The sequence below is a fragment of the Salvelinus fontinalis genome, chromosome 20 (genome assembly GCF_029448725.1).
Source record: "Salvelinus fontinalis isolate EN_2023a chromosome 20, ASM2944872v1, whole genome shotgun sequence".
Classification (NCBI taxonomy): Eukaryota; Metazoa; Chordata; class Actinopteri; order Salmoniformes; family Salmonidae; genus Salvelinus; species Salvelinus fontinalis.
The window spans coordinates 39,965,071-39,991,029 of NC_074684.1; the positions used below are offsets into that span (position 1 = coordinate 39,965,071).

At 44.4% G+C, this 25,959-nt stretch overlaps 1 protein-coding gene across 1 annotated transcript in view; it reads left to right on the forward strand.

Annotated features, from left to right (window-relative positions):
- The window catches only part of selenoi (selenoprotein I), a 103,323-nt gene that overhangs the window by 40,387 nt on the left and 36,977 nt on the right, over positions 1-25,959 (forward strand). The window contains exon 5 of the mRNA XM_055873399.1: positions 7,179-7,441. Coding sequence (XP_055729374.1) covers positions 7,179-7,441 — 263 coding nt within the window. The remainder of the gene's footprint in view (positions 1-7,178; positions 7,442-25,959) is intronic.

Genomic DNA, 25,959 nt, shown 5'->3' on the forward strand with positions numbered 1-25,959 from the left:
ACCACCATGTCATTATCATTAGTAGACTTAGTATAGAACCACCATGTCATTATCATTAGTAGACTTAGTATAGAACCACCATGTCATTATCATTAGTAGACTTAGTATAACAGCCTTGTATAACCACCATAGCATTATCATTAGTAGACTTAGTATAGCACCACCATGTCATTATCATTAGTAGACTTAGTATAACAGCCTTGTATAACCACCATAGCATTGTCATTAGTAGACTTAGTATAGCACCACCATGTCATTATCATTAGTAGACTTAGTATAGAACCACCATGTCATTATCATTAGTAGACTTAGTATAGCACCACCAGGTCATTATCATTAGTAGACTTAGTATAGAACCACCAGGTCATTATCATTAGTAGACTTAGTATAGAACCACCAGGTCATTATCATTAGTAGACTTACATTAGAACCACCAGGTCATTATCTTTAGTAGACTTAGTATAGAACCACCATGTCATTATCATTAGTAGACTTACATTAGAGCCACCAGGTCATTATCTTTAGTATACTTAGTATAGAACCACCAGGTCATTATCATTAGTAGACTTAGTATAGAACCACCAGGTCATTATCATTAGTAGACTTACATTAGAACCACCATGTCATTATCATTAGTAGACTTAGTATAGAACCACCAGGTCATTATCATTAGTAGACTTAGTATAGAACCACCATGTCATTATCATTAGTAGACTTAGTATAGAACCACCAGGTCATTATCATTAGTAGACTTAGTATAGAACCACCATGTCATTATCATTAGTAGACTTAGTATAGAACCACCAGGTCATTATCATTAGTAGACTTAGTATAGAACCACCAGGTCATTATCATTAGTAGACTTAGTATAGAACCACCAGGTCATTATCATTAGTAGACTTAGTATAGAACCACCAGGTCATTATCATTAGTAGACTTAGTATAGAACCACCAGGTCATTATCATTAGTAGACTTAGTATAGAGCCACCAGGTCATTATCTTTAGTAGACTTAGTATAGAACCACCATGTCATTATCATTAGTAGACTTAGTATAGAACCACCATGTCATTATCATTAGTAGACTTAGTATAGAGCCACCAGGTCATTATCATTAGTAGACTTAGTATAGAACCACCATGTCATTATCATTAGTAGACTTACATTAGAACCACCAGGTCATTATCATTAGTAGAGTTAGTATGGAACCACCATGTCATTATCATTAGTAGAGTTAGTATAGAACCACCAGGTCATTATCATTAGTAGACTCTGTATAGAACCACCATGTCATTATCATTAGTAGAGTTAGTATAGAGCCACCATGTCATTATCATTAGTAGAGTTAGTATAGAACCACCATGTCATTATCATTAGTAGACTCTGTATAGAACCACCATGTCATTATCATTAGTAGAGTTAGTATAGAACCACCATGTCATTATCATTAGTAGACTCTGTATAGAACCACCATGTCATTATCATTAGTAGAGTTAGTATAGAACCACCATGTCATTATCATTAGTAGAGTTAGTATAGAACCACCATGTCATTATCATTAGTAGAGTTAGTATAGAACCACCATGTCATTATCATTAGTAGACTCTGTATAGAACCACCATGTCATTATCATTAGTAGAGTTAGTATAGAACCACCATGTCATTATCATTAGTAGACTCTGTATAGAACCACCATGTCATTATCATTAGTAGAGTTAGTATAGAACCACCATGTCATTATCATTAGTAGACTCTGTATAGAACCACCATGTCATTATCATTAGTAGACTCTGTATAGAACCACCATGTCATTATCATTAGTAGAGTTAGTATAGAACCACCATGTCATTATCATTAGTAGACTTAGTATAGAACCACCATGTCATTATCATTAGTAGAGTTAGTATAGAACCACCATGTCATTATCATTAGTAGACTTAGTATAGAACCACCATGTCATTATCATTAGTAGAGTTAGTATAGAACCACCAGGTCATTATCATTAGTAGACTTAGTATAGAACCACCAGGTCATTATCATTAGTAGACTTAGTATAGAACCACCATGTCATTATCATTAGTAGAGTTAGTATAGAACCACCAGGTCATTATCATTAGTAGAGTTAGTATAGAACCACCAGGTCATTATCATTAGTAGAGTTAGTATAGAACCACCAGGTCATTATCATTAGTAGAGTTAGTATGGAACCACCATGTCATTATCATTAGTAGAGTTAGTATGGAACCACCATGTCATTATCATTAGTAGAGTTAGTATAGAACCACCATGTCATTATCATTAGTAGAGTTAGTATAGAACCACCAGGTCATTATCATTAGTAGAGTTAGTATGGAACCACCATGTCATTATCATTAGTAGAGTTAGTATAGAGCCACCATGTCATTATCATTAGTAGAGTTAGTATAGAACCACCATGTCATTATCATTAGTAGACTCTGTATAGAACCACCATGTCATTATCATTAGTAGACTCTGTATAGAACCACCATGTCATTATCATTAGTAGACTTAGTATAGAACCACCATGTCATTATCATTAGTAGACTCTGTATAGAACCACCATGTCATTATCATTAGTAGACTCTGTATAGAACCACCATGTCATTATCATTAGTAGACTCTGTATAGAACCACCATGTCATTATCATTAGTAGACTCTGTATAGAACCACCATGTCATTATCATTAGTATACTTAGTATAGAGCCACCATGTCATTATCATTAGTAGACTTAGTATAGAGCCACCAGGTCATTATCATTAGTAGACTTAGTATAGAACCACCATGTCATTATCATTAGTAGACTTACATTAGAACCACCAGGTCATTATCATTAGTAGAGTTAGTATGGAACCACCATGTCATTATCATTAGTAGAGTTAGTATAGAACCACCAGGTCATTATCATTAGTAGACTCTGTATAGAACCACCATGTCATTATCATTAGTAGAGTTAGTATAGAGCCACCATGTCATTATCATTAGTAGAGTTAGTATAGAACCACCATGTCATTATCATTAGTAGACTCTGTATAGAACCACCATGTCATTATCATTAGTAGAGTTAGTATAGAACCACCATGTCATTATCATTAGTAGACTCTGTATAGAACCACCATGTCATTATCATTAGTAGAGTTAGTATAGAACCACCATGTCATTATCATTAGTAGAGTTAGTATAGAACCACCATGTCATTATCATTAGTAGAGTTAGTATAGAACCACCATGTCATTATCATTAGTAGACTCTGTATAGAACCACCATGTCATTATCATTAGTAGAGTTAGTATAGAACCACCATGTCATTATCATTAGTAGACTCTGTATAGAACCACCATGTCATTATCATTAGTAGAGTTAGTATAGAACCACCATGTCATTATCATTATTAGACTCTGTATAGAACCACCATGTCATTATCATTAGTAGACTCTGTATAGAACCACCATGTCATTATCATTAGTAGAGTTAGTATAGAACCACCATGTCATTATCATTAGTAGACTTAGTATAGAACCACCATGTCATTATCATTAGTAGAGTTAGTATAGAACCACCATGTCATTATCATTAGTAGAGTTAGTATAGAACCACCATGTCATTATCATTAGTAGAGTTAGTATAGAACCACCAGGTCATTATCATTAGTAGACTTAGTATAGAACCACCAGGTCATTATCATGAGTAGAGTTAGTATAGAACCACCATGTCATTATCATTAGTAGAGTTAGTATAGAACCACCATGTCATTATCATTAGTAGAGTTAGTATGGAACCACCATGTCATTATCATTAGTAGAGTTAGTATAGAACCACCAGGTCATTATCATTAGTAGAGTTAGTATGGAACCACCATGTCATTATCATTAGTAGAGTTAGTATGGAACCACCATGTCATTATCATTAGTAGAGTTAGTATAGAACCACCATGTCATTATCATTAGTAGAGTTAGTATAGAACCACCAGGTCATTATCATTAGTAGAGTTAGTATGGAACCACCATGTCATTATCATTAGTAGAGTTAGTATAGAGCCACCATGTCATTATCATTAGTAGAGTTAGTATAGAACCACCATGTCATTATCATTAGTAGACTCTGTATAGAACCACCATGTCATTATCATTAGTAGACTCTGTATAGAACCACCATGTCATTATCATTAGTAGAGTTAGTATGGAACCACCATGTCATTATCATTAGTAGACTTAGTATAGAACCACCATGTCATTATCATTAGTAGACTCTGTATAGAACCACCATGTCATTATAATTAGTAGACTCTGTATAGAACCACCATGTCATTATCATTAGTAGACTCTGTATAGAACCACCATGTCATTATCATTAGTAGACTTAGTATAGAACCACCATGTCATTATCATTAGTAGACTCTGTATAGAACCACCATGTCATTATCATTAGTAGACTCTGTATAGAACCACCATGTCATTATCATTAGTAGACTCTGTATAGAACCACCATGTCATTATCATTAGTAGACTCTGTATAGAACCACCATGTCATTATCATTAGTAGACTCTGTATAGAACCACCATGTCATTATCATTAGTAGACTCTGTATAGAACCACCATGTCATTATCATTAGTAGAGTTAGTATAGAACCACCATGTCATTATCATTAGTAGAGTTAGTATAGAACCACCAGGTCATTATCATTAGTAGACTCTGTATAGAACCACCATGTCATTATCATTAGTAGAGTTAGTATAGAACCACCATGTCATTATCATTAGTAGAGTTAGTATAGAACCACCAGGTCATTATCATTAGTAGACTCTGTATAGAACCACCAGGTCATTATCATTAGTAGACTCTGTATAGAACCACCATGTCATTATCATTAGTAGACTCTGTATAGAACCACCATGTCATTATCATTAGTAGAGTTAGTATAGAGCCACCATGTCATTATCATTAGTAGAGTTAGTATGGAACCACCATGTCATTATCATTAGTAGACTTAGTATAGAACCACCATGTCATTATCATTAGTAGAGTTAGTATAGAACCACCATGTCATTATCATTAGTAGAGTTAGTATGGAACCACCAGGTCATTATCATTAGTAGAGTTAGTATAGAACCACCATGTCATTATCATTAGTAGAGTTAGTATAGAACCACCATGTCATATTATCATTAGTAGACTCTGTATAGAACCACCATGTCATTATCATTAGTAGAGTTAGTATGGAACCACCAGGTCATTATCATTAGTAGAGTTAGTATAGAACCACCATGTCATTATCATTAGTAGAGTTAGTATAGAACCACCATGTCATATTATCATTAGTAGACTCTGTATAGAACCACCATGTCATTATCATTAGTAGACTCTGTATAGAACCACCATGTCATTATCATTAGTAGACTCTGTATAGAACCACCATGTCATGTCTCGCTCAACGGGTGCTAGTCAGTCACTCGCTGTCATTTTTTTTAACGTGGCGCAGCAAATCTGATCCCGGCACAATGAAATCGCACTCCCTCTAGTCATTTCTGTGTCTTTTAATTATTTCATCAAATAGTGCTTAAAGCATTAGACCAGCTCAGTGAAAATAGTTGATTTAATTAAAACACAATGGATGTCTATATATATGGAGAAATACACTTTTTTAAATATCGACCAAAACTGACGACTCTCGGTTGACAAAGATTTCTGTTGTGGTTGGGGACAGCCCTACTGCACTGTCCATTAATTGTCCAAACTCTCTCTCTCTCTCTCTCTGTGTCTCTCTCTGTGTCTTGCTCTCTGTCTCTGTCTCCTCTCTCTCTCTCTCTCTCTCTCTCTCTCTCTCTCTCTCTCTCTCTCTCTCTCTCTCTCTCTCTCTGTCTCTGTCTCTGTCTCTCTGTCTCTCTGTCTCTCTGTCTCTCTGTCTCTCTGTCTCTGACTGTCGCTCTCTCTGTCGCTCTCTCTCTCTCTCTCTCTCTCTCTCTCTCTCTCTCTCTCTCTCTCTCTCTCTCTCTCTCTCTCTCTCTCTCTCTCTCTCTCTCTCTCTCTCTCTCTCTCTCTCTCTCTCTCTCTCTCTCTCTCTCTCTCTCTCTCTCTCTCTCAGTCTCTGTGTCTCTCTCTCTCTCTCTTTCTCTCTCTCTCTTTCTCTCTTTCTCTCTCTCTTTCTCTCTGTCTCTCTCTCTGTCTCTCTCTCTCTTTCTCTCTCTCTCTCTCTCAATTCAATTCAATTCAATTCAAGGGGCTTTATTGGCATGGGAAACATGTGTTAACATCGCCAAAGCAAGTGAGGTAGATATTATACAAAAGTGAAATAAACAATACAAATTAACAGTAAACATTACACATACAGAAGTTTCAAAACAATAAAGACATTACAAATGTTATATTATATATATACAGTGTTGTAACAATGTACAAATGGTTAAAGCACACAAGTTAAAATAAATAAGCATAAATATGGGTTGTATTTACAATGGTGTTTGTTCTTCACTGGTTGCCCTTTTCTTGTAGCAACAGGTCACACATCTTGCTGCTGTGATGGCACACTGTGGAATTTCACCCAGTAGATATGGGAGTTTATCAAAATTGGGTTTGTTTTCTAATTCTTTGTGGATCTGTGTAATCTGAGGGAAATATGTGTCTCTAATATGGTCATACATTTGGCAGGAGGTTAGGAAGTGCAGCTCAGTTTCCACCTCATTTTGTGGGCAATGTGCACATAGCCTATCTTCTCTTGAGAGCCATGTCTGCCTACGGCGGCCTTTCTCAATAGCAAGGCTATGCTCACTGAGTCTGTACATAGTCAAAGCTTTCCTTAAGTTTGGGTCAGTCACAGTGGTCAGGTATTCTGCCACTGTGTACTCTCTGTTTAGGGCCAAATAGCATTCTAGTTTGCTCTGTTTTTTTGTTAATTCTTTCCAATGTGTCAAGTAATTATCTTTTTGTTTTCTCATGATTTCTCTCTCTGTCTCTCTCTCTCTCTCTCTCTCTGTGTCTCTCTCTGTGTCTCTCTCTCTGTCTGTCTCTCTCTCTCTCTCTCTCTCTCTCTCTCTCTCTCTCTCTCTCTCTCTCTCTCTCTCTCTCTCTCTCTCTCTCTCTCTCTCTCTCTGTCTTGCTCTCTCTCTGTCTCTCTCTCTCTGTCTCTCTTTGTTTCTCTGTCTCTCTCTCTCTCTGTGATAGACGGTGTGGATGGTAAGCAGGCGAGGCGTACTAACTCCTCCACACCACTGGGGGAGCTGTTTGACCATGGCCTGGACAGCTGGGCCTGTGTGTTCTTCGTGGCCACCGTCTACTCCATATTTGGGCGTGGCCCGAGCGGTGTGGGCGTGGCTACGTTGTACTACATCCTGTGGGTGGTCCTATTCTCATTCATCCTGTCTCACTGGGAGAAATACAACACAGGAATCCTCTTCCTGCCCTGGGGCTATGACATCAGCCAAGTGGTGAGTAGGAGACATCTCATCGTTCTGTCTGTCTCTCTCAGTATTCAATTCAATGGGCTTTATTGGCATGGGAAACATATGTTAACATTGCCAAAGCAAGTGATGTAGATAATAAACAAAAGTGAAATAAACAATAAAAATGAACAGCAAACATTACCCTCACAGAAGATCCAAAAGAATAAAGACATTAAATGTCATTGTCTATATACAGTGTTGTAAGAATGTACAAATAGTTAAAGTACAAAAGTGAAAATAAATAAACATAAATATGGGTTGTATTTACAATGGAGCTTGTTCTTCACTGGTTGACCTTTTCTTGTGGCAACAGGTCACACATCTTGCTGCTGTGATGGCACACTGTGGAATTTCAGCCAGTAGATATGGGAGTTTATCAAAATTGGATTTGTTTTCGAATTCTTTGTGGATCTGTGTAATCTGAGGGAAATATGTGTCTCTAATATGGTCATACATTGGGCAGGAGGTTAGGAAGTGCAGCTCAGTTTCCACCTCATTTTGTGGGCAGTGAGCACATAGCCTGTATTCTCTTGAGAGCCATGTCTGCCTACGGCGGCCTTTCTCAATAGCAAGGCTATGCTCACTGAGTCTGTACATAGTCAAAGCTTTCCTTAAGTTTGGGTCAGTCACAGTGGTCAGGTATTCTGCCACTGTGTACTCTGTTTAGGGCCAAATAGCATTCTAGTTTGCTCTGTTTTTTTGTTAATTCTTTCCAATGTGTCAAGTAATGATCTTTTTGTTTTCTCATGATTTGGTTGGGTCTAATTGTGTTGCTGAGCAATAGCTGTTCCTACCATAGGAGTCCCCTCGAAGCCTACCATTGACGATGTACAGACCCAGCGTGTGACAGAGCTGCAGGAGTTGTGACCTGTTTTTGTTGGTTATGTTGTCATAGTTGTGCCTAGGGGGGCATATGGGGGAGGGAATGCTGTCACCTCCAGGTAGGTGTTTGTCCCCCTGTGTGCTGAGGGGGGTATATGGGGGAGGGAATGCTGTCACCTCCAGGTAGGTGTTTGTCCCCCTGTGTGCTGAGGGTGTCAGGTTCTTGTCCAGTTTTCACATTTAGGTCGCCACAGACTAGTTCATGTCCCTGGGTCTGGAAATCTGGAGAAGCTGTCTTCATTAACGTATGGGGATTCTAGTGGGGGGATATACAGTAGGATGGAGAAGCTGTCTTCATTAAAGGGGATTCTAGTGGGGGATATAGGTAGCACACAGGAGGACATTTTTCTCTGTTGAGATCATTTCCTCATTCATTTCTAGCCAGATGTAAAATGTTCCTGTTTTTAGTAATTTAATAGAGTGGGTTAGGTCTGCTCTATACCAAATTAGCATACCCCCTGAGTCCCTTCCCTGTTTCACACCTGGTAGTGTGGTGGATGAGACTACCAGCTCTCTGTAACCTAGAGGGCAACCAGTGTGTCCATCTCCTCTATACCACCCACCTGGTAGTGTGGTGGATGGGACTACCAGCTCTCTGTAACCTAGAGGACAACCAGTGGGTCCGTCTCCTCAATACCACCTACCTGGTAGTTTGGTGGATGGGACTACCAGCTCTCTGTAACCTAGAGGACAACCAGTGGGTCCGTCTCCTCAATACCACCTACCTGGTAGTTTGGTGGATGGGTCTACCAGCTCTCTGTAACCTAGAGGACAACCAGTGGGTCCGTCTCCTCTATACTACCCACCTGGTAGTGTGGTGGATGGGACTACCAGCTCCCTGTAACCTAGAGGACAACCAGTGGGTCCTTCTCCTCTATACCACCCACCTGGTAGTGTGGTGGATGGGACTACTAGCTCTCTGTAACCTAGAGGACAACCAGTGGGTCCGTCTCCTCTATACCACCCACCTGGTAGTGTGGTGGATGGGACTACCAGCTCTCTGTAACCTAGAGGACAACCAGTGGGTCTGTCTCCTCTATACCACCCACCTGGTAGTGTGGTGGATGGGACTACCAGCTCTCTGTAACCTAGAGGACAACCAGTGGGTCCATCTCCTCTATACCACCCACCCCTGGTAGTGTGGTGGATGGGACTACCAGCTCTCTGTAGCCTAGAGGGCAACCAGTGGGTCCGTCTCCTCTATACCACCCACCCCTGGTAGTGTGGTGGATGGGACTACCAGCTCTCTGTAACCTAGAGGACAACCAGTGGGTCCATCTCCTCTATACCACCCACCTGGTAGTGTGGTGGATGGGACTACCAGCTCTCTGTAACCTAGAGGACAACCAGTGGGTCCGTCTCCTCTATACCACCCACCTGGTAGTGTGGTGGATGGGACTACCAGCTCTCTGTAACCAAGCGGGCAACCAGTGGGTCCGTCTCCTCTATACCACCCACCTGGTAGTTTGGTGGATGGGACTATCAGCTCTCTGTAACCTAGAGGACAACCAGTGGGTCCATCTCCTCTATACCATGTTTCTTGTAGGATGACAATGTCTGTATTTCTGATTTATTTGATGAAGTCTGGGTTCCTGCTCTTTAGTCCAAAGGCAGATGACCTCAGGCCTCGGATATTCCAGGATGAGATGGTGAAGGCTTTGTGTTCCATAAAGTGTCCAATGTTGTTGGTCATGGTTTGGCCTCAGGCCAGTGAGTGTGATCAGAGCCTGCTGAGCATCTGGTACATTCCATTTGCCTGGGCTAGTGTAAGAGTGGGGGTTGGGTCTGTTTGCCTGCACACGGCCTGGGCGTATGTGTGACTTTCATGTTGAGGCCCTCTTTGCGGGTGTGGGAAGAAGGGCATATGTCTGATCTGAGGGGGCCTAAATTGTGTGTTGGCATGGTGTAGTTAGGGGGCCTGTTGATTGGTTGGGGTGGGGGTGTGTGTGGCTGGTGGTGTTGTGGTCTGGATGTAGGCGTGGGTCCTTTATGGGTAGGTCCAGTGGGGGGGTCCTGCAGGTCTGGGAGAGTATCTCACTGGTCTGGGTGGAGTGGGGGGGTCCTGCAGGTCTGGGAGAGTATCTCGCTGGTCTGGGCGGGGTGGGGGTCCTGCAGGTCTGGGAGAGTATCTCACTGGTCTGGGTGGAGTGGGGGGGGGTCCTGCAGGTCTGGGAGAGTATCTCACTGGTCTGGGCGGAGTGTCTATTGATCTGTTGCTCCTGTGTGACGTGTTGGGGCTGCGTTTGAGGACGATGTCCTTTAGGGTCTGGGTGAAGGTGGGCCCTGCTGCCTTGTAGAGGTGGACCTGGTCATAAAGGTGGGCCCTGCTGCCTTGTATAGGTGGACCTGGTCATTAAGGTGGGCACTGCTGCCTTGTAGAGGTGGACCTGGTCATAAAGGTGGGCTCTGCTGCCTTGTAGAGGTGGACCTGGCGAAGGTGGGCTCTGCTGCCTTGTAGAGGTGGACCTGGTCATTAAGGTGGGCCCTGCTGCCTTGTATAGGTGGACCTGGTCATTAAGGTGGGCACTGCTGCCTTGTAGAGGTGGACCTGGTCATTAAGGTGGGCTCTGCTGCCTTGTAGAGGTGGACCTGGTCATAAAGGTGGGCTCTGCTGCCTTGTAGAGGTGGACCTGGCGAAGGTGGGCTCTGCTGCCTTGTAGAGGTGGACCTGATCATTAAGGTGGGCTCTGCTGCCTTGTAGAGGTGGACCTGGTCATAAAGGTGGACCTGGTCATTAAGGTGGGCCCTGCTGCCTTGTAGAGGTGGACCTGGTCATAAAGGTGGGCTCTGCTGCCTTGTAGAGGTGGACCTGGTCATAAAGGTGGGCTCTGCTGCCTTGTAGAGGTGGACCTGGTCATAAAGGTGGACCTGGTCATTAAGGTGGGCCCTGCTGCCTTGTAGAGGTGGACCTGGTCATAAAGGTGGGCTCTGCTGCCTTGTAGAGGTGGACCTGGTCATAAAGGTGGGCCCTGCTGCCTTGTAGAGGTGGACCTGGTCATTAAGGTGGGCACTGCTGCCTTGTAGAGGTGGACCTGGTCATTAAGGTGGGCCCTGCTGCCTTGTAGAGGTGGACCTGGTCATAAAGGCTGTTCCAGGGTGGAGTGGTGGGCCAGGAACAGATCCTCAGGTCCTCAGACAGAAGGTCTAGGGGGCGCTGGGTGAACCTAGTTGGTCCTCAGACAGAAGTTCTAGGGGGCGCTGGGTGTATTATTATGTGGCTGGGTGAACCTAGTTGGTCCTCAGACAGAAGGTCTAGGGGGCGCTGGGTGAACCTAGTTGGTCCTCAGACAGAAGGTCTAGGGGGCGCTGGGTGAACCTAGTTGGTCCTCAGACAGAAGGTCTTGGGGGCGCTGGGTGACCCTAGTTGGTCCTCAGACAGAAGGTCTTGGGGGCGCTGGGTGACCCTAGTTGGTCCTCAGACAGAAGGTCTAGGGGGCGCTGGGTGAACCTAGTTGGTCCTCAGACAGAAGGTCTAGGGGGCGCTGGGTGAACCTAGTTGGTCCTCAGACAGAAGGTCTAGGGGGCGCTGGGTGAACCTAGTTGGTCCTCAGACAGGACAAGTGTTTGGACACCAGAGTTTGGTCCGGGTGGCGCAGTGGTCTGGTTAATATAGCACTGTTAATATAGCACTGTGCCATGCCAGGGGATGGTCTGGTTAATATAGCACTGTGCCATGCCAGGGGATGGTCTGGTTAATATAGCACTGTGTCATGCCAGGGGATGGTCTGGTTAATATAGCACTGTGTCATGCAAGGGGATGGTCTGGTTAATATAGCACTGTGCCAGGGGATGGTCTGGTTAATATAGCACTGTGCCAGGGGATGGTCTGGTTAATATAGCACTGTGCCATGCCAGGGGATGGTCTGGTTAATATAGCACTGTGTCATGCAAGGGGATGGTCTGGTTAATATAGCACTGTGTCATGCAAGGGGATGGTCTGGTTAATATAGCACTGTGCCAGGGGATGGTCTGGTTAATATAGCACTGTGCCAGGGGATGGTCTGGTTAATATAGCACTGTGCCATAGGATGGTCTGGTTAATATAGCACTGTGTCATGCCAGGGGATGGTCTGGTTAATATAGCACTGTGTCATGCCAGGGGATGGTCTGGTTAATATAGCACTGTGCCATGCCAGGGGATGGTCTGGTTAATATAGCACTGTGTCAGGGGATGGTCTGGTTAATATAGCACTGTGCCAGGGGATGGTCTGGTTAATATAGCACTGTGCCATGCCAGGGGATGGTCTGGTTAATATAGCACTGTGCCAGGGGATGGTCTGGTTAATATAGCACTGTGCCAGGGGATGGTCTGGTTAATATAGCACTGTGTCAGGGGATGGTCTGGTTAATATAGCACTGTGCCAGGGGATGGTCTGGTTAATATAGCACTGTGCCAGGGGATGGTCTGGTTAATATAGCACTGTGGCAGGGGATGGTCTGGTTAATATAGCACTGTGCCAGGGGATGGTCTGGTTAATATAGCACTGTGTCAGGGGATGGTCTGGTTAATATAGCACTGTGCCAGGGGATGGTCTGGTTAATATAGCACTGTGCCATGCCAGGGGATGGTCTGGTTAATATAGCACTGTGCCAGGGGATGGTCTGGTTAATATAGCACTGTGTCATGCCAGGGGATGGTCTGTGTTAATATAGCACTGTGCCATGCCAGGGGATGGTCTGGTTAATATAGCACTGTGCCATGCCAGGGGATGGTCTGGTTAATATAGCACTGTGCCAGGGGATGGTCTGGTTAATATAGCACTGTGCCATGCCAGGGGATGGTCTGGTTAATATAGCACTGTGCCATGCCAGGGGATGGTCTGGTTAATATATCACTGTGTCATGCCAGGGGATGGTCTGGTTAATATAGTACTGTGCCATGCCAGGGGATGGTCTGGTTAATATAGCACTGTGTCATGCCAGGGGATGGTCTGGTTAATATAGCACTGTGCCAGGGGATGGTCTGGTTAATATAGCACTGTGCCAGGGGATGGTCTGTGTTAATATAGCACTGTGCCCTGCCAGGGGATGGTCTGGTTAATATATCACTGTGCCAGGGGATGGTCTGTGTTAATATAGCACTGTGCCCTGCCAGGGGATGGTCTGGTTAATATATCACTGTGCCAGGGGATGGTCTGTGTTAATATAGCACTGTGCCCTGCCAGGGGATGGTCTGGTTAATATATCACTGTGCCAGGGGATGGTCTGGTTAATATAGCACTGTGCCAGGGGATGGTCTGGTTAATATAGCACTGTGCCATGGGATGGTCTGGTTAATATAGCACTGTGCCAGGGGATGGTCTGGTTAATATATCACTGTGCCCTGCCAGGGGATGGTCTGGTTAATATAGCACTGTGCCAGGGGATGGTCTGGTTAATATAGTACTATGCCAGGGGATGGTCTGGTTAATATAGCACTGTGCCATGCCAGGGGATGGTCTGGTTAATATAGCACTGTGCCAGGGGATGGTCTGGTTAATATAGCACTGTGCCAGGGGATGGTCTGGTTAATATAGCACTGTGCCATGCCAGGGGATGGTCTGGTTAATATAGTACTGTGCCAGGGGATGGTCTGGTTAATATAGCACTGTGCCATGCCAGGGGATGGTCTGGTTAATATAGCACTGTGCCATGCCAGGGGATGGTCTGGTTAATATAGCACTGTGCCAGGGGATGGTCTGGTTAATATAGCACTGTGCCATGCCAGGGGATGGTCTGGTTAATATAGTACTGTGCCAGGGGATGGTCTGGTTAATATAGCACTGTGCCATGCCAGGGGATGGTCTGGTTAATATAGCACTGTGCCATGCCAGGGGATGGTCTGGTTAATATAGCACTGTGCCATGCCAGGGGATGGTCTGGTTAATATAGCACTGTGCCATGCCAGGGGATGGTCTGGTTAATATAGTACTGTGCCATGCCAGGGGATGGTCTGGTTAATATAGCACTGTGTCATGCCAGGGGATGGTCTGGTTAATATAGCACTGTGCCAGGGGATGGTCTGGTTAATATAGCACTGTGCCCTGCCAGGGGATGGTCTGGTTAATATATCACTGTGCCAGGGGATGGTCTGTGTTAATATAGCACTTTGCCCTGCCAGGGGATGGTCTGGTTAATATATCACTGTGCCAGGGGATGGTCTGTGTTAATATGGCACTGTGCCAGGGGATGGTCTGGTTAATATAGCACTGTGTCATGGGATGGTCTGGTTAATATAGCACTGTGCCAGGGGATGGTCTGGTTAATATATCACTGTGCCAGGGGATGGTCTATGTTAATATAGCACTGTGCCCTGCCAGGGGATGGTCTGGTTAATATATCACTGTGCCAGGGGATGGTCTGTGTTAATATAGCACTGTGCCAGGGGATGGTCTGGTTAATATAGCACTGTGCCCTGCCAGGGGATGGTCTGGTTAATATATCACTGTGCCAGGGGATGGTCTGTGTTAATATAGCACTGTGTCATGCCAGGGGATGGTCTGGTTAATATAGCACTGTGCCAGGGGATGGTCTGGTTAATATAGCACTGTGCCAGGGGATGGTCTGGTTAATATAGCACTGTGCCAGGGGATGGTCTGGTTAATATAGTACTATGCCATGGGATGGTCTGGTTAATATAGCACTGTGTCATGCCAGGGGATGGTCTGGTTAATATAGCACTGTGCCAGGGGATGGTCTGGTTAATATAGCACTGTGCCAGGGGATGGTCTGGTTAATATAGTACTGTGCCAGGGGATGGTCTGGTTAATATAACACTGTGCCAGGGGATGGTCTGGTTAATATAGCACTGTGTCATGCCAGGGGATGGTCTGTTTAATATAGCACTGTGTCATGGGATGGTCTGGTTAATATAGCACTGTGTCATGCCAGGGGAGGTTCTGGTTAATATAGCACTGTGTCATGCCAGGGGATGGTCTAGTTAATATAGCACTGTGTCATGCCAGGGGATGGTCTGGTTAATATAGCACTGTGTCATGCCAGGGGATGGTCTGGTTAATATAGCACTGTACCAGGGGATGGTCTGGTTAATATATCACTATGCCAGGGGATGGTCTGGTTAATATAGCACTGTGCCATGCCAGGGGATGGTCTGGTTAATATAGCACTGTGCCAGGGCATGGTCTGGTTAATATAGCACTGTGCCAGGGGATGGTCTGGTTAATATAGCACTGTGTCATGCCAGGGGATGGTCTGGTTAATATAGCACTGTACCAGGGGATGGTCTGGTTAATATATCACTATGCCAGGGGATGGTCTAGTTAATATAGCACTGTACCATGCCAGGGGATGGTCTGGTTAATATAGCACTGTGCCATGCCAGGGGATGGTCTGGTTAATATAGCACTGTGCCATGCCAGGGGATGGTCTGGTTAATATAGCACTGTGCCATGCCAGGGGATGGTCTGGTTAATATAGCACTGTACCATGCCAGGGGATGGTCTGGTTAATATAGCACTGTGCCATGCCAGGGGATGGTCTGGTTAATATAGCACTGTGCCAGGGGATGGTCTGGTTAATATAGCACTGTGCCAGGGGATGGTCTGGTTAATATAGCACTGTGTCATGCCAGGGGATGGTCTGGTTAATATAGCACTGTACCAGGGGATGGTCTGGTTAATATATCACTATGCCAGGGGATGGTCTGGTTAATATAGCACTGTGCCATGCCAGGGGATGGTCTGGTTAATATAGCACTGTGCCAGGGGATGGTCTGGTTAATATAGCACTGTGCCAGGGGATGGTCTGGTTAATATAGCACTGTGTCATGCCAGGGGATGGTCTGGTTAATATAGCACTGTGTCATGCCAGGGGATGGTCTGGTTAATATAGCACTGTGTCATGCCAGGGGATGGTCTAGTTAATATAGCACTGTGCCATGCCAGGGGGTGGTCTGGTTAATATAGCACTGTGCCATGCCAGGGGATGGTCTGGTTAATATAGCACTGTGCCATGCCAGGGGAAGGTCTGGTTAATATAGCACTGTGCCAGGGGATGGTCTGGTTAATATAGCACTATGCCATGCCAGGGGATGGTCTGGTTAATATAGCACCATGCCAGGGGATGGTCTGGTTAATATAGCACCATGCCAGGGGATGGTCTGGTTAATATAGCACTGTGCCATGCCAGGGGAAGGTCTGGTTAATATAGCACTGTGCCAGAGGATGGTCTGGTTAATATAGCACTGTGCCAGGGGATGGTCTGGTTAATATAGCACTATGCCAGGGGATGGTCTGGTTAATATAGCACTGTGCCAGGGGATGGTCTGGTTAATATAGCACTGTGCCATGCCAGGGGATGGTCTGGTTAATATAGCACTATGCCAGGGGATGGTCTGGTTAATATAGCACTGTGCCAGGGGATGGTCTGGTTAATATAGCACTATGCCATGCCAGGGGATGGTCTGGTTAATATAGCACCATGCCAGGGGATGGTCTGGTTAATATAGCACTGTGCCATGCCAGAGGATGGTCTGGTTAATATAGCACTGTGCCATGCCAGGGGATGGTCTGGTTAATATAGCACTGTGCCATGCCAGGGGATGGTCTGGTTAATATAGCACTGTGCCATGCCAGAGGATGGTCTGGTTAATATAGCACTGTGCCAGGGGATTGTCTGGTTAATATATCACTGTTCCATGCCAGGGCATGGTCTGGTTAATATAGCACTGTGCCAGGGGATGGTCTGGTTAATATAGCACTGTGTCATGCCAGGGGATGGTCTGGTTAATATAGCACTGTGCCATGCCAGGGGATGGTCTGGTTAATATAGCACTGTGCCATGCCAGGGGATGGTCTGGTTAATATAGCACTGTGCCATGCCAGAGGATGGTCTGGTTAATATAGCACTGTGTCATGCTAGGGGATGGTCTGGTTAATATATCACTATGCCAGGGGATGGTCTGGTTAATATATCACTATGCCAGGGGATGGTCTGGTTAATATATCACTGTGCCAGGGGATGGTCTGGTTAATATATCACTGTGCCAGGGGATGGTCTGGTTAATATATCACTGTGCCCTGCCAGGGGATGGTCTGGTTAATATATCACTATGCCAGGGGATGGTCTGGTTAATATATCACTGTGCCCTGCCAGGGGATGGTCTGGTTAATATAGCACTGTGCCAGGGGATGGTCTGGTTAATATATCACTATGCCAGGGGATGGTCTGGTTAATATATCACTGTGCCCTGCCAGGGGATGGTCTGGTTAATATATCACTGTGCCCTGCCAGGGGATGGTCTGGTTAATATAGCACTGTGTCATGCCAGGGGATGGTCTGGTTAATATATCACTATGCCAGGGGATGGTCTGGTTAATATATCACTGTGCCCTGCCAGGGGATGGTCTGGTTAATATAGCACTGTGCCATGGGATGGTCTGGTTAATATAGCACTGTGCCAGGGGATGGTCTGGTTAATATAGCACTGTGCCAGGGGAAGGTCTGGTTAATATAGCACTGTGTCATGCCAGGGGATGGTCTGGTTAATATAGCACTGTGCCAGGGGATGGTCTGGTTAATATAGCACTGTGTCATGCCAGGGGATGGTCTGGTTAATATAGCACTGTGCCATGCCAGGGGATGGTCTGGTTAATATAGCACTGTGCCAGGGGATGGTCTGGTTAATATAGCACTGTGTCATGCCAGGGGATGGTCTGGTTAATATAGCACTGTGTCATGCCAGGGGATGGTCTGGTTAATATAGTACTGTGCCAGGGGATGGTCTGGTTAATATAGCACTGTGTCAGGGGATGGTCTGGTTAATATAGCACTGTGCCAGGGGATGGTCTGGTTAATATAGCACTGTGTCATGGGATGGTCTGGTTAATATAGCACTGTGCCAGGGGATGGTCTGGTTAATATAGCACTGTGCCAGGGGATGGTCTGGTTAATATAGCACTGTGCCAGGGGATGGTCTGGTTAATATAGCACTGTGCCATGCCAGGGGATGGTCTGGTTAATATAGCACTGTGTCAGGGGATGGTCTGGTTAATATAGCACTGTGCCATGCCAGGGGATGGTCTGGTTAATATAGCACTGTGTCATGCCAGGGGATGGTCTGGTTATGGTTTGTGTTGAAGAAGTATCCTGTATATGTCCTGGTGACATAGTGTTGTGGAGGGTAGTATCCTGTATATGTCCTGGTGACATAGTGTTGTGGAGGGTAGTATCCTGTATATGTCCTGGTGACATAGTGTTGTGGAGGGTAGTATCCTGTATATGTCCTGGTGACATAGTGTTGTGGAGGGTAGTATCCTGTATATGTCCTGGTGACATAGTGTTGTAGAGGGTAGTATCCTGTATATGTCCTGGTGACATAGTGTTGTGGAGGGTAGTATCCTGTATATGTCCTGGTGACATAGTGAAGGTTATGTTGTGGAGGGTAGTATCCTGTATATGTCCTGGTGACATAGTGTTGTGGAGGGTAGTATCCTGTATATGTCCTGGTGACATAGTGTTGTGGAGGGTAATATCCTGTATATGTCCTGGTGACATAGTGTTGTAGAGGGTAGTATCCTGTATATGTCCTGGTGACATAGTGTTGTGGAGGGTAGTATCCTGTATATGTCCTGGTGACATAGTGTTGTGGAGGGTAGTATCCTGTATATGTCCTGGTGACATAGTGTTGTGGAGGGTAGTATCCTGTATATGTCCTGGTGACATAGTGTTATGGAGGGTAGTATCCTGTATATGTCCTGGTGACATAGTGTTGTGGAGGGTAGTATCCTGTATATGTCCTGGTGACATAGTGAAGGTTATGTTGTAGAGGGTAGTATCCTGTATATGTCCTGGTGACATAGTGTTGTGGAGGGTAGTATCCTGTATATGTCCTGGTGACATAGTGTTGTGAAGGGTAGTATCCTGTATATGTCCTGGTGACATAGTGTTGTGGAGGGTAGTATCCTGTTATGTCCTGGTGACATAGTGAAGGTTATGTTGTGGAGGGTAGTATCCTGTATATGTCCTGGTGACATAGTGTTGTAGAGGGTAGTATCCTGTATATGTCCTGGTGACATAGTGTTGTAGAGGGTAGTATCCTGTATATGTCCTGGTGACATAGTGTTGTGGAGGGTAGTATCCTGTATATGTCCTGGTGACATAGTGTTGTGGAGGGTAGTATCCTGTATATGTCCTGGTAACATAGTGTTGTGGAGGGTAATATCCTGTATATGTCCTGGTGACATAGTGAAGGTTATGTTGTGGAGGGTAGTATCCTGTATATGTCCTGGTGACATAGTGTTGTGGAGGGTAATATCCTGTATATGTCCTGGTGACATAGTGTTGTGGAGGGTAGTATCCTGTATATGTCCTGGTGACATAGTGTTGTGGAGGGTAGTATCCTTTATATGTCCTGGTGACATAGTGTTGTGAAGGGTAGTATCCTGTATATGTCCTGGTGACATAGTGTTGTGGAGGGTAGTATCCTGTATATGTCCTGGTGACATAGTGAAGGTTATGTTGTGGAGGGTAGTATCCTGTATATGTCCTGGTGACATAGTGTTGTGGAGGGTAGTATCCTGTATATGTCCTGGTGACATAGTGTTGTAGAGGGTAGTATCCTGTATATGTCCTGGTGACATAGTGTTGTAGAGGGTAGTATCCTGTATATGTCCTGGTGACATAGTGTTGTGGAGGGTAATATCCTGTATATGTCCTGGTGACACAGTGTTGTAGAGGGTAGTATCCTGTATATGTCCTGGTGACATAGTGTTGTGGAGGGTAGTATCCTGTATATGTCCTGGTGACATAGTGTTGTGGAGGGTAGTATCCTGTATATGTCTTGGTGACATAGTGTTGTGGAGGGTAGTATCCTGTATATGTCCTGGTGACATAGTGAAGGTTATGTTGTGGAGGGTAGTATCCTGTATATGTCTTGGTGACATAGTGTTGTGGAGGGTAATATCCTGTATATGTCCTGGTGACATAGTGTTGTGGAGGGTAGTATCCTGTATATGTCCTGGTGACATAGTGTTGTAGAGGGTAGTATCCTGTATATGTCCTGGTGACATAGTGTTGTGGAGGGTAGTATCCTGTATATGTCCTGGTGACATAGTGAAGGTTATGTTGTGGAGGGTAGTATCCTGTATATGTCCTGGTGACATAGTGTTGTGGAGGGTAGTATCCTGTATATGTCCTGGTGACATAGTGAAGGTTATGTTGTAGAGGGTAGTATCCTGTATATGTCCTGGTGACATAGTGTTGTAGAGGGTAGTATCCTGTATATGTCCTGGTGACATAGTGTTGTGGAGGGTAGTATCCTGTATATGTCCTGGTGACATAGTGTTGTGGAGGGTAGTATCCTGTATATGTCCTGGTGACATAGTGTTGTGGAGGGTAATATCCTGTATATGTCCTGGTGACACAGTGTTGTAGAGGGTAGTATCCTGTATATGTCCTGGTGACATAGTGTTGTGGAGGGTAATATCCTCTATATGTCCTGGTGACATAGTGTTGTGGAGGGTAGTATCCTGTATATGTCCTGGTGACATAGTTTTGTGGAGGGTAGTATCCTGTATATGTCCTGGTGACATAGTGTTGTAGAGGTTAGTATCCTGTATATGTCCTGGTGACATAGTGTTGTGGAGGGTAGTATCCTGTATATGTCCTGGTGACATAGTGAAGGTTATGTTGTAGAGGGTAGTATCCTGTATATGTCCTGGTGACATAGTGTTGTGGAGGGTAGTATCCTGTATATGTCCTGGTGACATAGTGAAGGTTATGTTGTGGAGGGTAGTATACTGTATATGTCCTGGTGACATAGTGTTGTGGAGGGTAGTATCCTGTTAATGTCCTGGTGACATAGTGAAGGTTATGTTGTGGAGGGTAGTATCCTGTATATGTCCTGGTGACATAGTGTTGTAGAGGGTATTAATCCTGTATATGTCCTGGTGACATAGTGTTGTTTGAGGGTAGTATCCTGTATATGTCCTGGTGACATAGTGTTGTGGAGGGTAATATCCTGTATATGTCCTGGTGACACAGTGTTGTAGAGGGTAGTATCCTGTATATGTCCTGGTGACATAGTGTTGTGGAGGGTAATATCCTCTATATGTCCCGGTGACATAGTGTTGTAGAGGGTAGTATCCTGTATATGTCCTGGTGACATAGTGAAGGTTATGTTGTGGAGGGTAGTATCCTGTATATGTCCTGGTGACATAGTGTTGTGGAGGGTAGTATCCTGTATATATCCTGGTGACATTGTGTTGTGGAGGGTAGTATCCTGTATATGTCCTGGTGACATAGTGTTGTAGAGGTTAGTATCCTGTATATGTCCTGGTGACATAGTGTTGTGGAGGGTAGTATCCTGTATATGTCCTGGTGACATAGTGAAGGTTATGTTGTGGAGGGTAGTATCCTGTATATGTCCTGGTGACATAGTGTTGTGGAGGGTAGTATCCTGTATATGTCCTGGTAACATAGTGTTGTGGAGGGTAGTATCCTGTATATGTCCTGGTGACATAGTGTTGTGGAGGGTAGTATCCTGTATATGTCCTGGTGACATAGTGAAGGTTATGTTGTGGAGGGTAGTATCCTGTATATGTCCTGGTAACATAGTGTTGTAGAGGGTAGTATCCTGTATATGTCCTGGTGACATAGTGTTGTAGAGGGTAGTATCCTTTATATGTCCTGGTGACATAGTGTTGTGGAGGGTAGTATCCTGTATATGTCCTGGTGACATAGTGTTGTGGAGGGTAGTATCCTGTATATGTCCTGGTGACATAGTGTTGTAGAGGGTAGTATCCTGTATATGTCCTGATAACATAGTGTTGTGGAGGGTAATATCCTGTATATGTCCTGGTGACATAGTGAAGGTTTTGTTGTGGAGGGTAGTATCCTGTATATGTCCTGGTGACATAGTTTTGTGGAGGGTAATATCCTGTATATGTCCTGGTGACATAGTGTTGTGGAGGGTAGTATCCTGTATATGTCCTGGTGACATAGTGTTGTGGAGGGTAGTATCCTGTATATGTCCTGGTGACATAGTGTTGTGAAGGGTAGTATCCTGTATATGTCCTGGTGACATAGTGAAGGTTATGTTGTGGAGGGTAGTATCCTGTATATGTCCTGGTGACATAGTGTTGTGGAGGGTAGTATCCTGTATATGTCCTGGTGACATAGTGTTGTAGAGGGTAGTATCCTGTATATGTCCTGGTGACATAGTGTTGTGGAGGGTAATATCCTGTATATGTCCTGGTGACACAGTGTTGTAGAGGGTAGTATCCTGTATATGTCCTGGTGACATAGTGTTGTGGAGGGTAGTATCCTGTATATGTCCTGGTGACATAGTGTTGTGGAGGGTAGTATCCTGTATATGTCCTGTTGACATAGTGAAGGTTATGTTGTAGAGGGTAGTATCCTGTATATGTCCTGGTGACATAGTGTTGTGGAGGGTAGTATCCTGTATATGTCCTGGTAACATAGTGTTGTGGAGGGTAATATCCTGTATATGTCCTGGTGACATAGTGAAGGTTATGTTGTGGAGGGTAGTATCCTGTATATGTCCTGGTGACATAGTGTTGTAGAGGGTAGTATCCTGTATATGTCTTGGTGACATAGTGTTGTGGAGGGTAGTATCCTGTATATGTCCTGGTGACATAGTGAAGGTTATGTTGTAGAGGGTAGTATCCTGTATATGTCCTGGTGACATAGTGTTGTAGAGGGTAGTATCCTGTATATGTCCTGGTGACATAGTGTTGTGGAGGGTAGTATCCTGTATATGTCCTGGTGACATAGTGTTGTGGAGGGTAGTATCCTGTATATGTCCTGGTGACATAGTGTTGTGGAGGGTAATATCCTGTATATGTCCTGGTGACACAGTGTTGTAGAGGGTAGTATCCTGTATATGTCCTGGTGACATAGTGTTGTGGAGGGTAATATCCTGTATATGTCCTGGTGACACAGTGTTGTAGAGGGTAGTATCCTGTATATGTCCTGGTGACATAGTGTTGTGGAGGGTAATATCCTCTATATGTCCTGGTGACATAGTGTTGTAGAGGGTAGTATCCTGTATATGTCCTGGTGACATAGTGTTGTGGAGGGTAGTATCCTGTATATGTCCTGGTGACATAGTGAAGGTTATGTTGTGGAGGGTAGTATCCTGTATATGTCCTGGTGACATAGTGTTGTAGAGGTTAGTATCCTGTATATGTCCTGGTGACATAGTGTTGTGGAGGGTAGTATCCTGTATATGTCCTGGTGACATAGTGAAGGTTATGTTGTAGAGGGTAGTATCCTGTATATGTCCTGGTGACATAGTGTTGTGGAGGGTAGTGTCCTGTATATGTCCTGGTGACATAGTGAAGGTTATGTTGTGGAGGGTAGTATACTGTATATGTCCTGGTGACATAGTGTTGTGGAGGGTAGTATCCTGTATATGTCCTGGTGACATAGTGTTGTAGAGGGTAGTATCCTGTATATGTCCTGATAACATAGTGTTGTGGAGGGTAATATCCTGTATATGTCCTGGTGACATAGTGAAGGTTTTGTTGTGGAGGGTAGTATCCTGTATATGTCCTGGTGACATAGTGTTGTGGAGGGTAATATCCTGTATATGTCCTGGTGACATAGTGTTGTGGAGGGGAGTATCCTGTATATGTCCTGGTGACATAGTGTTGTGGAGGGTAGTATCCTGTATATGTCCTGGTGACATAGTGTTGTGAAGGGTAGTATCCTGTATATGTCCTGGTGACATAGTGAAGGTTATGTTGTGGAGGGTAGTATCCTGTATATGTCCTGGTGACATAGTGTTGTGGAGGGTAGTATCCTGTATATGTCCTGGTGACATAGTGTTGTAGAGGGTAGTATCCTGTATATGTCCTGGTGACATAGTGTTGTGGAGGGTAATATCCTCTATATGTCCTGGTGACACAGTGTTGTAGAGGGTAGTATCCTGTATATGTCCTGGTGACATAGTGTTGTGGAGGGTAGTATCCTGTATATGTCCTGGTGACATAGTGTTGTGGAGGGTAGTATCCTGTATATGTCCTGTTGACATAGTGAAGGTTATGTTGTAGAAGGTAGTATCCTGTATATGTCCTGGTGACATAGTGTTGTGGAGGGTAGTATCCTGTATATGTCCTGGTAACATAGTGTTGTGGAGGGTAATATCCTGTATATGTCCTGGTGACATAGTGAAGGTTATGTTGTGGAGGGTAGTATCCTGTATATATCCTGGTGACATAGTGTTGTAGAGGGTAGTATCCTGTATATGTCTTGGTGACATAGTGTTGTGGAGGGTAATATCCTGTATATGTCCTGGTGACATAGTGAAGGTTATGTTGTGGAGGGTAGTATCCTGTATATGTCCTGGTGACATAGTGTTGTAGAGGGTATTAATCCTGTATATGTCCTGGTGACATAGTGTTGTGGAGGGTAGTATCCTGTATATGTCCTGGTGACATAGTGTTGTGGAGGGTAATATCCTGTATATGTCCTGGTGACACAGTGTTGTAGAGGGTAGTATCCTGTATATGTCCTGGTGACATAGTGTTGTGGAGGGTAATATCCTCTATATGTCCCGGTGACATAGTGTTGTAGAGGGTAGTATCCTGTATATGTCCTGGTGACATAGTGAAGGTTATGTTGTGGAGGGTAGTATCCTGTATATGTCCTGGTGACATAGTGTTGTGGAGGGTAGTATCCTGTATATATCCTGGTGACATTGTGTTGTGGAGGGTAGTATCCTGTATATGTCCTGGTGACATAGTGTTGTAGAGGTTAGTATCCTGTATATGTCCTGGTGACATAGTGTTGTGGAGGGTAGTATCCTGTATATGTCCTGGTGACATAGTGAAGGTTATGTTGTGGAGGGTAGTATCCTGTATATGTCCTGGTGACATAGTGTTGTGGAGGGTAGTATCCTGTATATGTCCTGGTAACATAGTGTTGTGGAGGGTAGTATCCTGTATATGTCCTGGTGACATAGTGTTGTGGAGGGTAGTATCCTGTATATGTCCTGGTGACATAGTGAAGGTTATGTTGTGGAGGGTAGTATCCTGTATATGTCCTGGTAACATAGTGTTGTAGAGGGTAGTATCCTGTATATGTCCTGGTGACATAGTGTTGTAGAGGGTAGTATCCTTTATATGTCCTGGTGACATAGTGTTGTGGAGGGTAGTATCCTGTATATGTCCTGGTGACATAGTGTTGTGGAGGGTAGTATCCTGTATATGTCCTGGTGACATAGTGTTGTAGAGGGTAGTATCCTGTATATGTCCTGATAACATAGTGTTGTGGAGGGTAATATCCTGTATATGTCCTGGTGACATAGTGAAGGTTTTGTTGTGGAGGGTAGTATCCTGTATATGTCCTGGTGACATAGTTTTGTGGAGGGTAATATCCTGTATATGTCCTGGTGACATAGTGTTGTGGAGGGTAGTATCCTGTATATGTCCTGGTGACATAGTGTTGTGGAGGGTAGTATCCTGTATATGTCCTGGTGACATAGTGTTGTGAAGGGTAGTATCCTGTATATGTCCTGGTGACATAGTGAAGGTTATGTTGTGGAGGGTAGTATCCTGTATATGTCCTGGTGACATAGTGTTGTGGAGGGTAGTATCCTGTATATGTCCTGGTGACATAGTGTTGTAGAGGGTAGTATCCTGTATATGTCCTGGTGACAT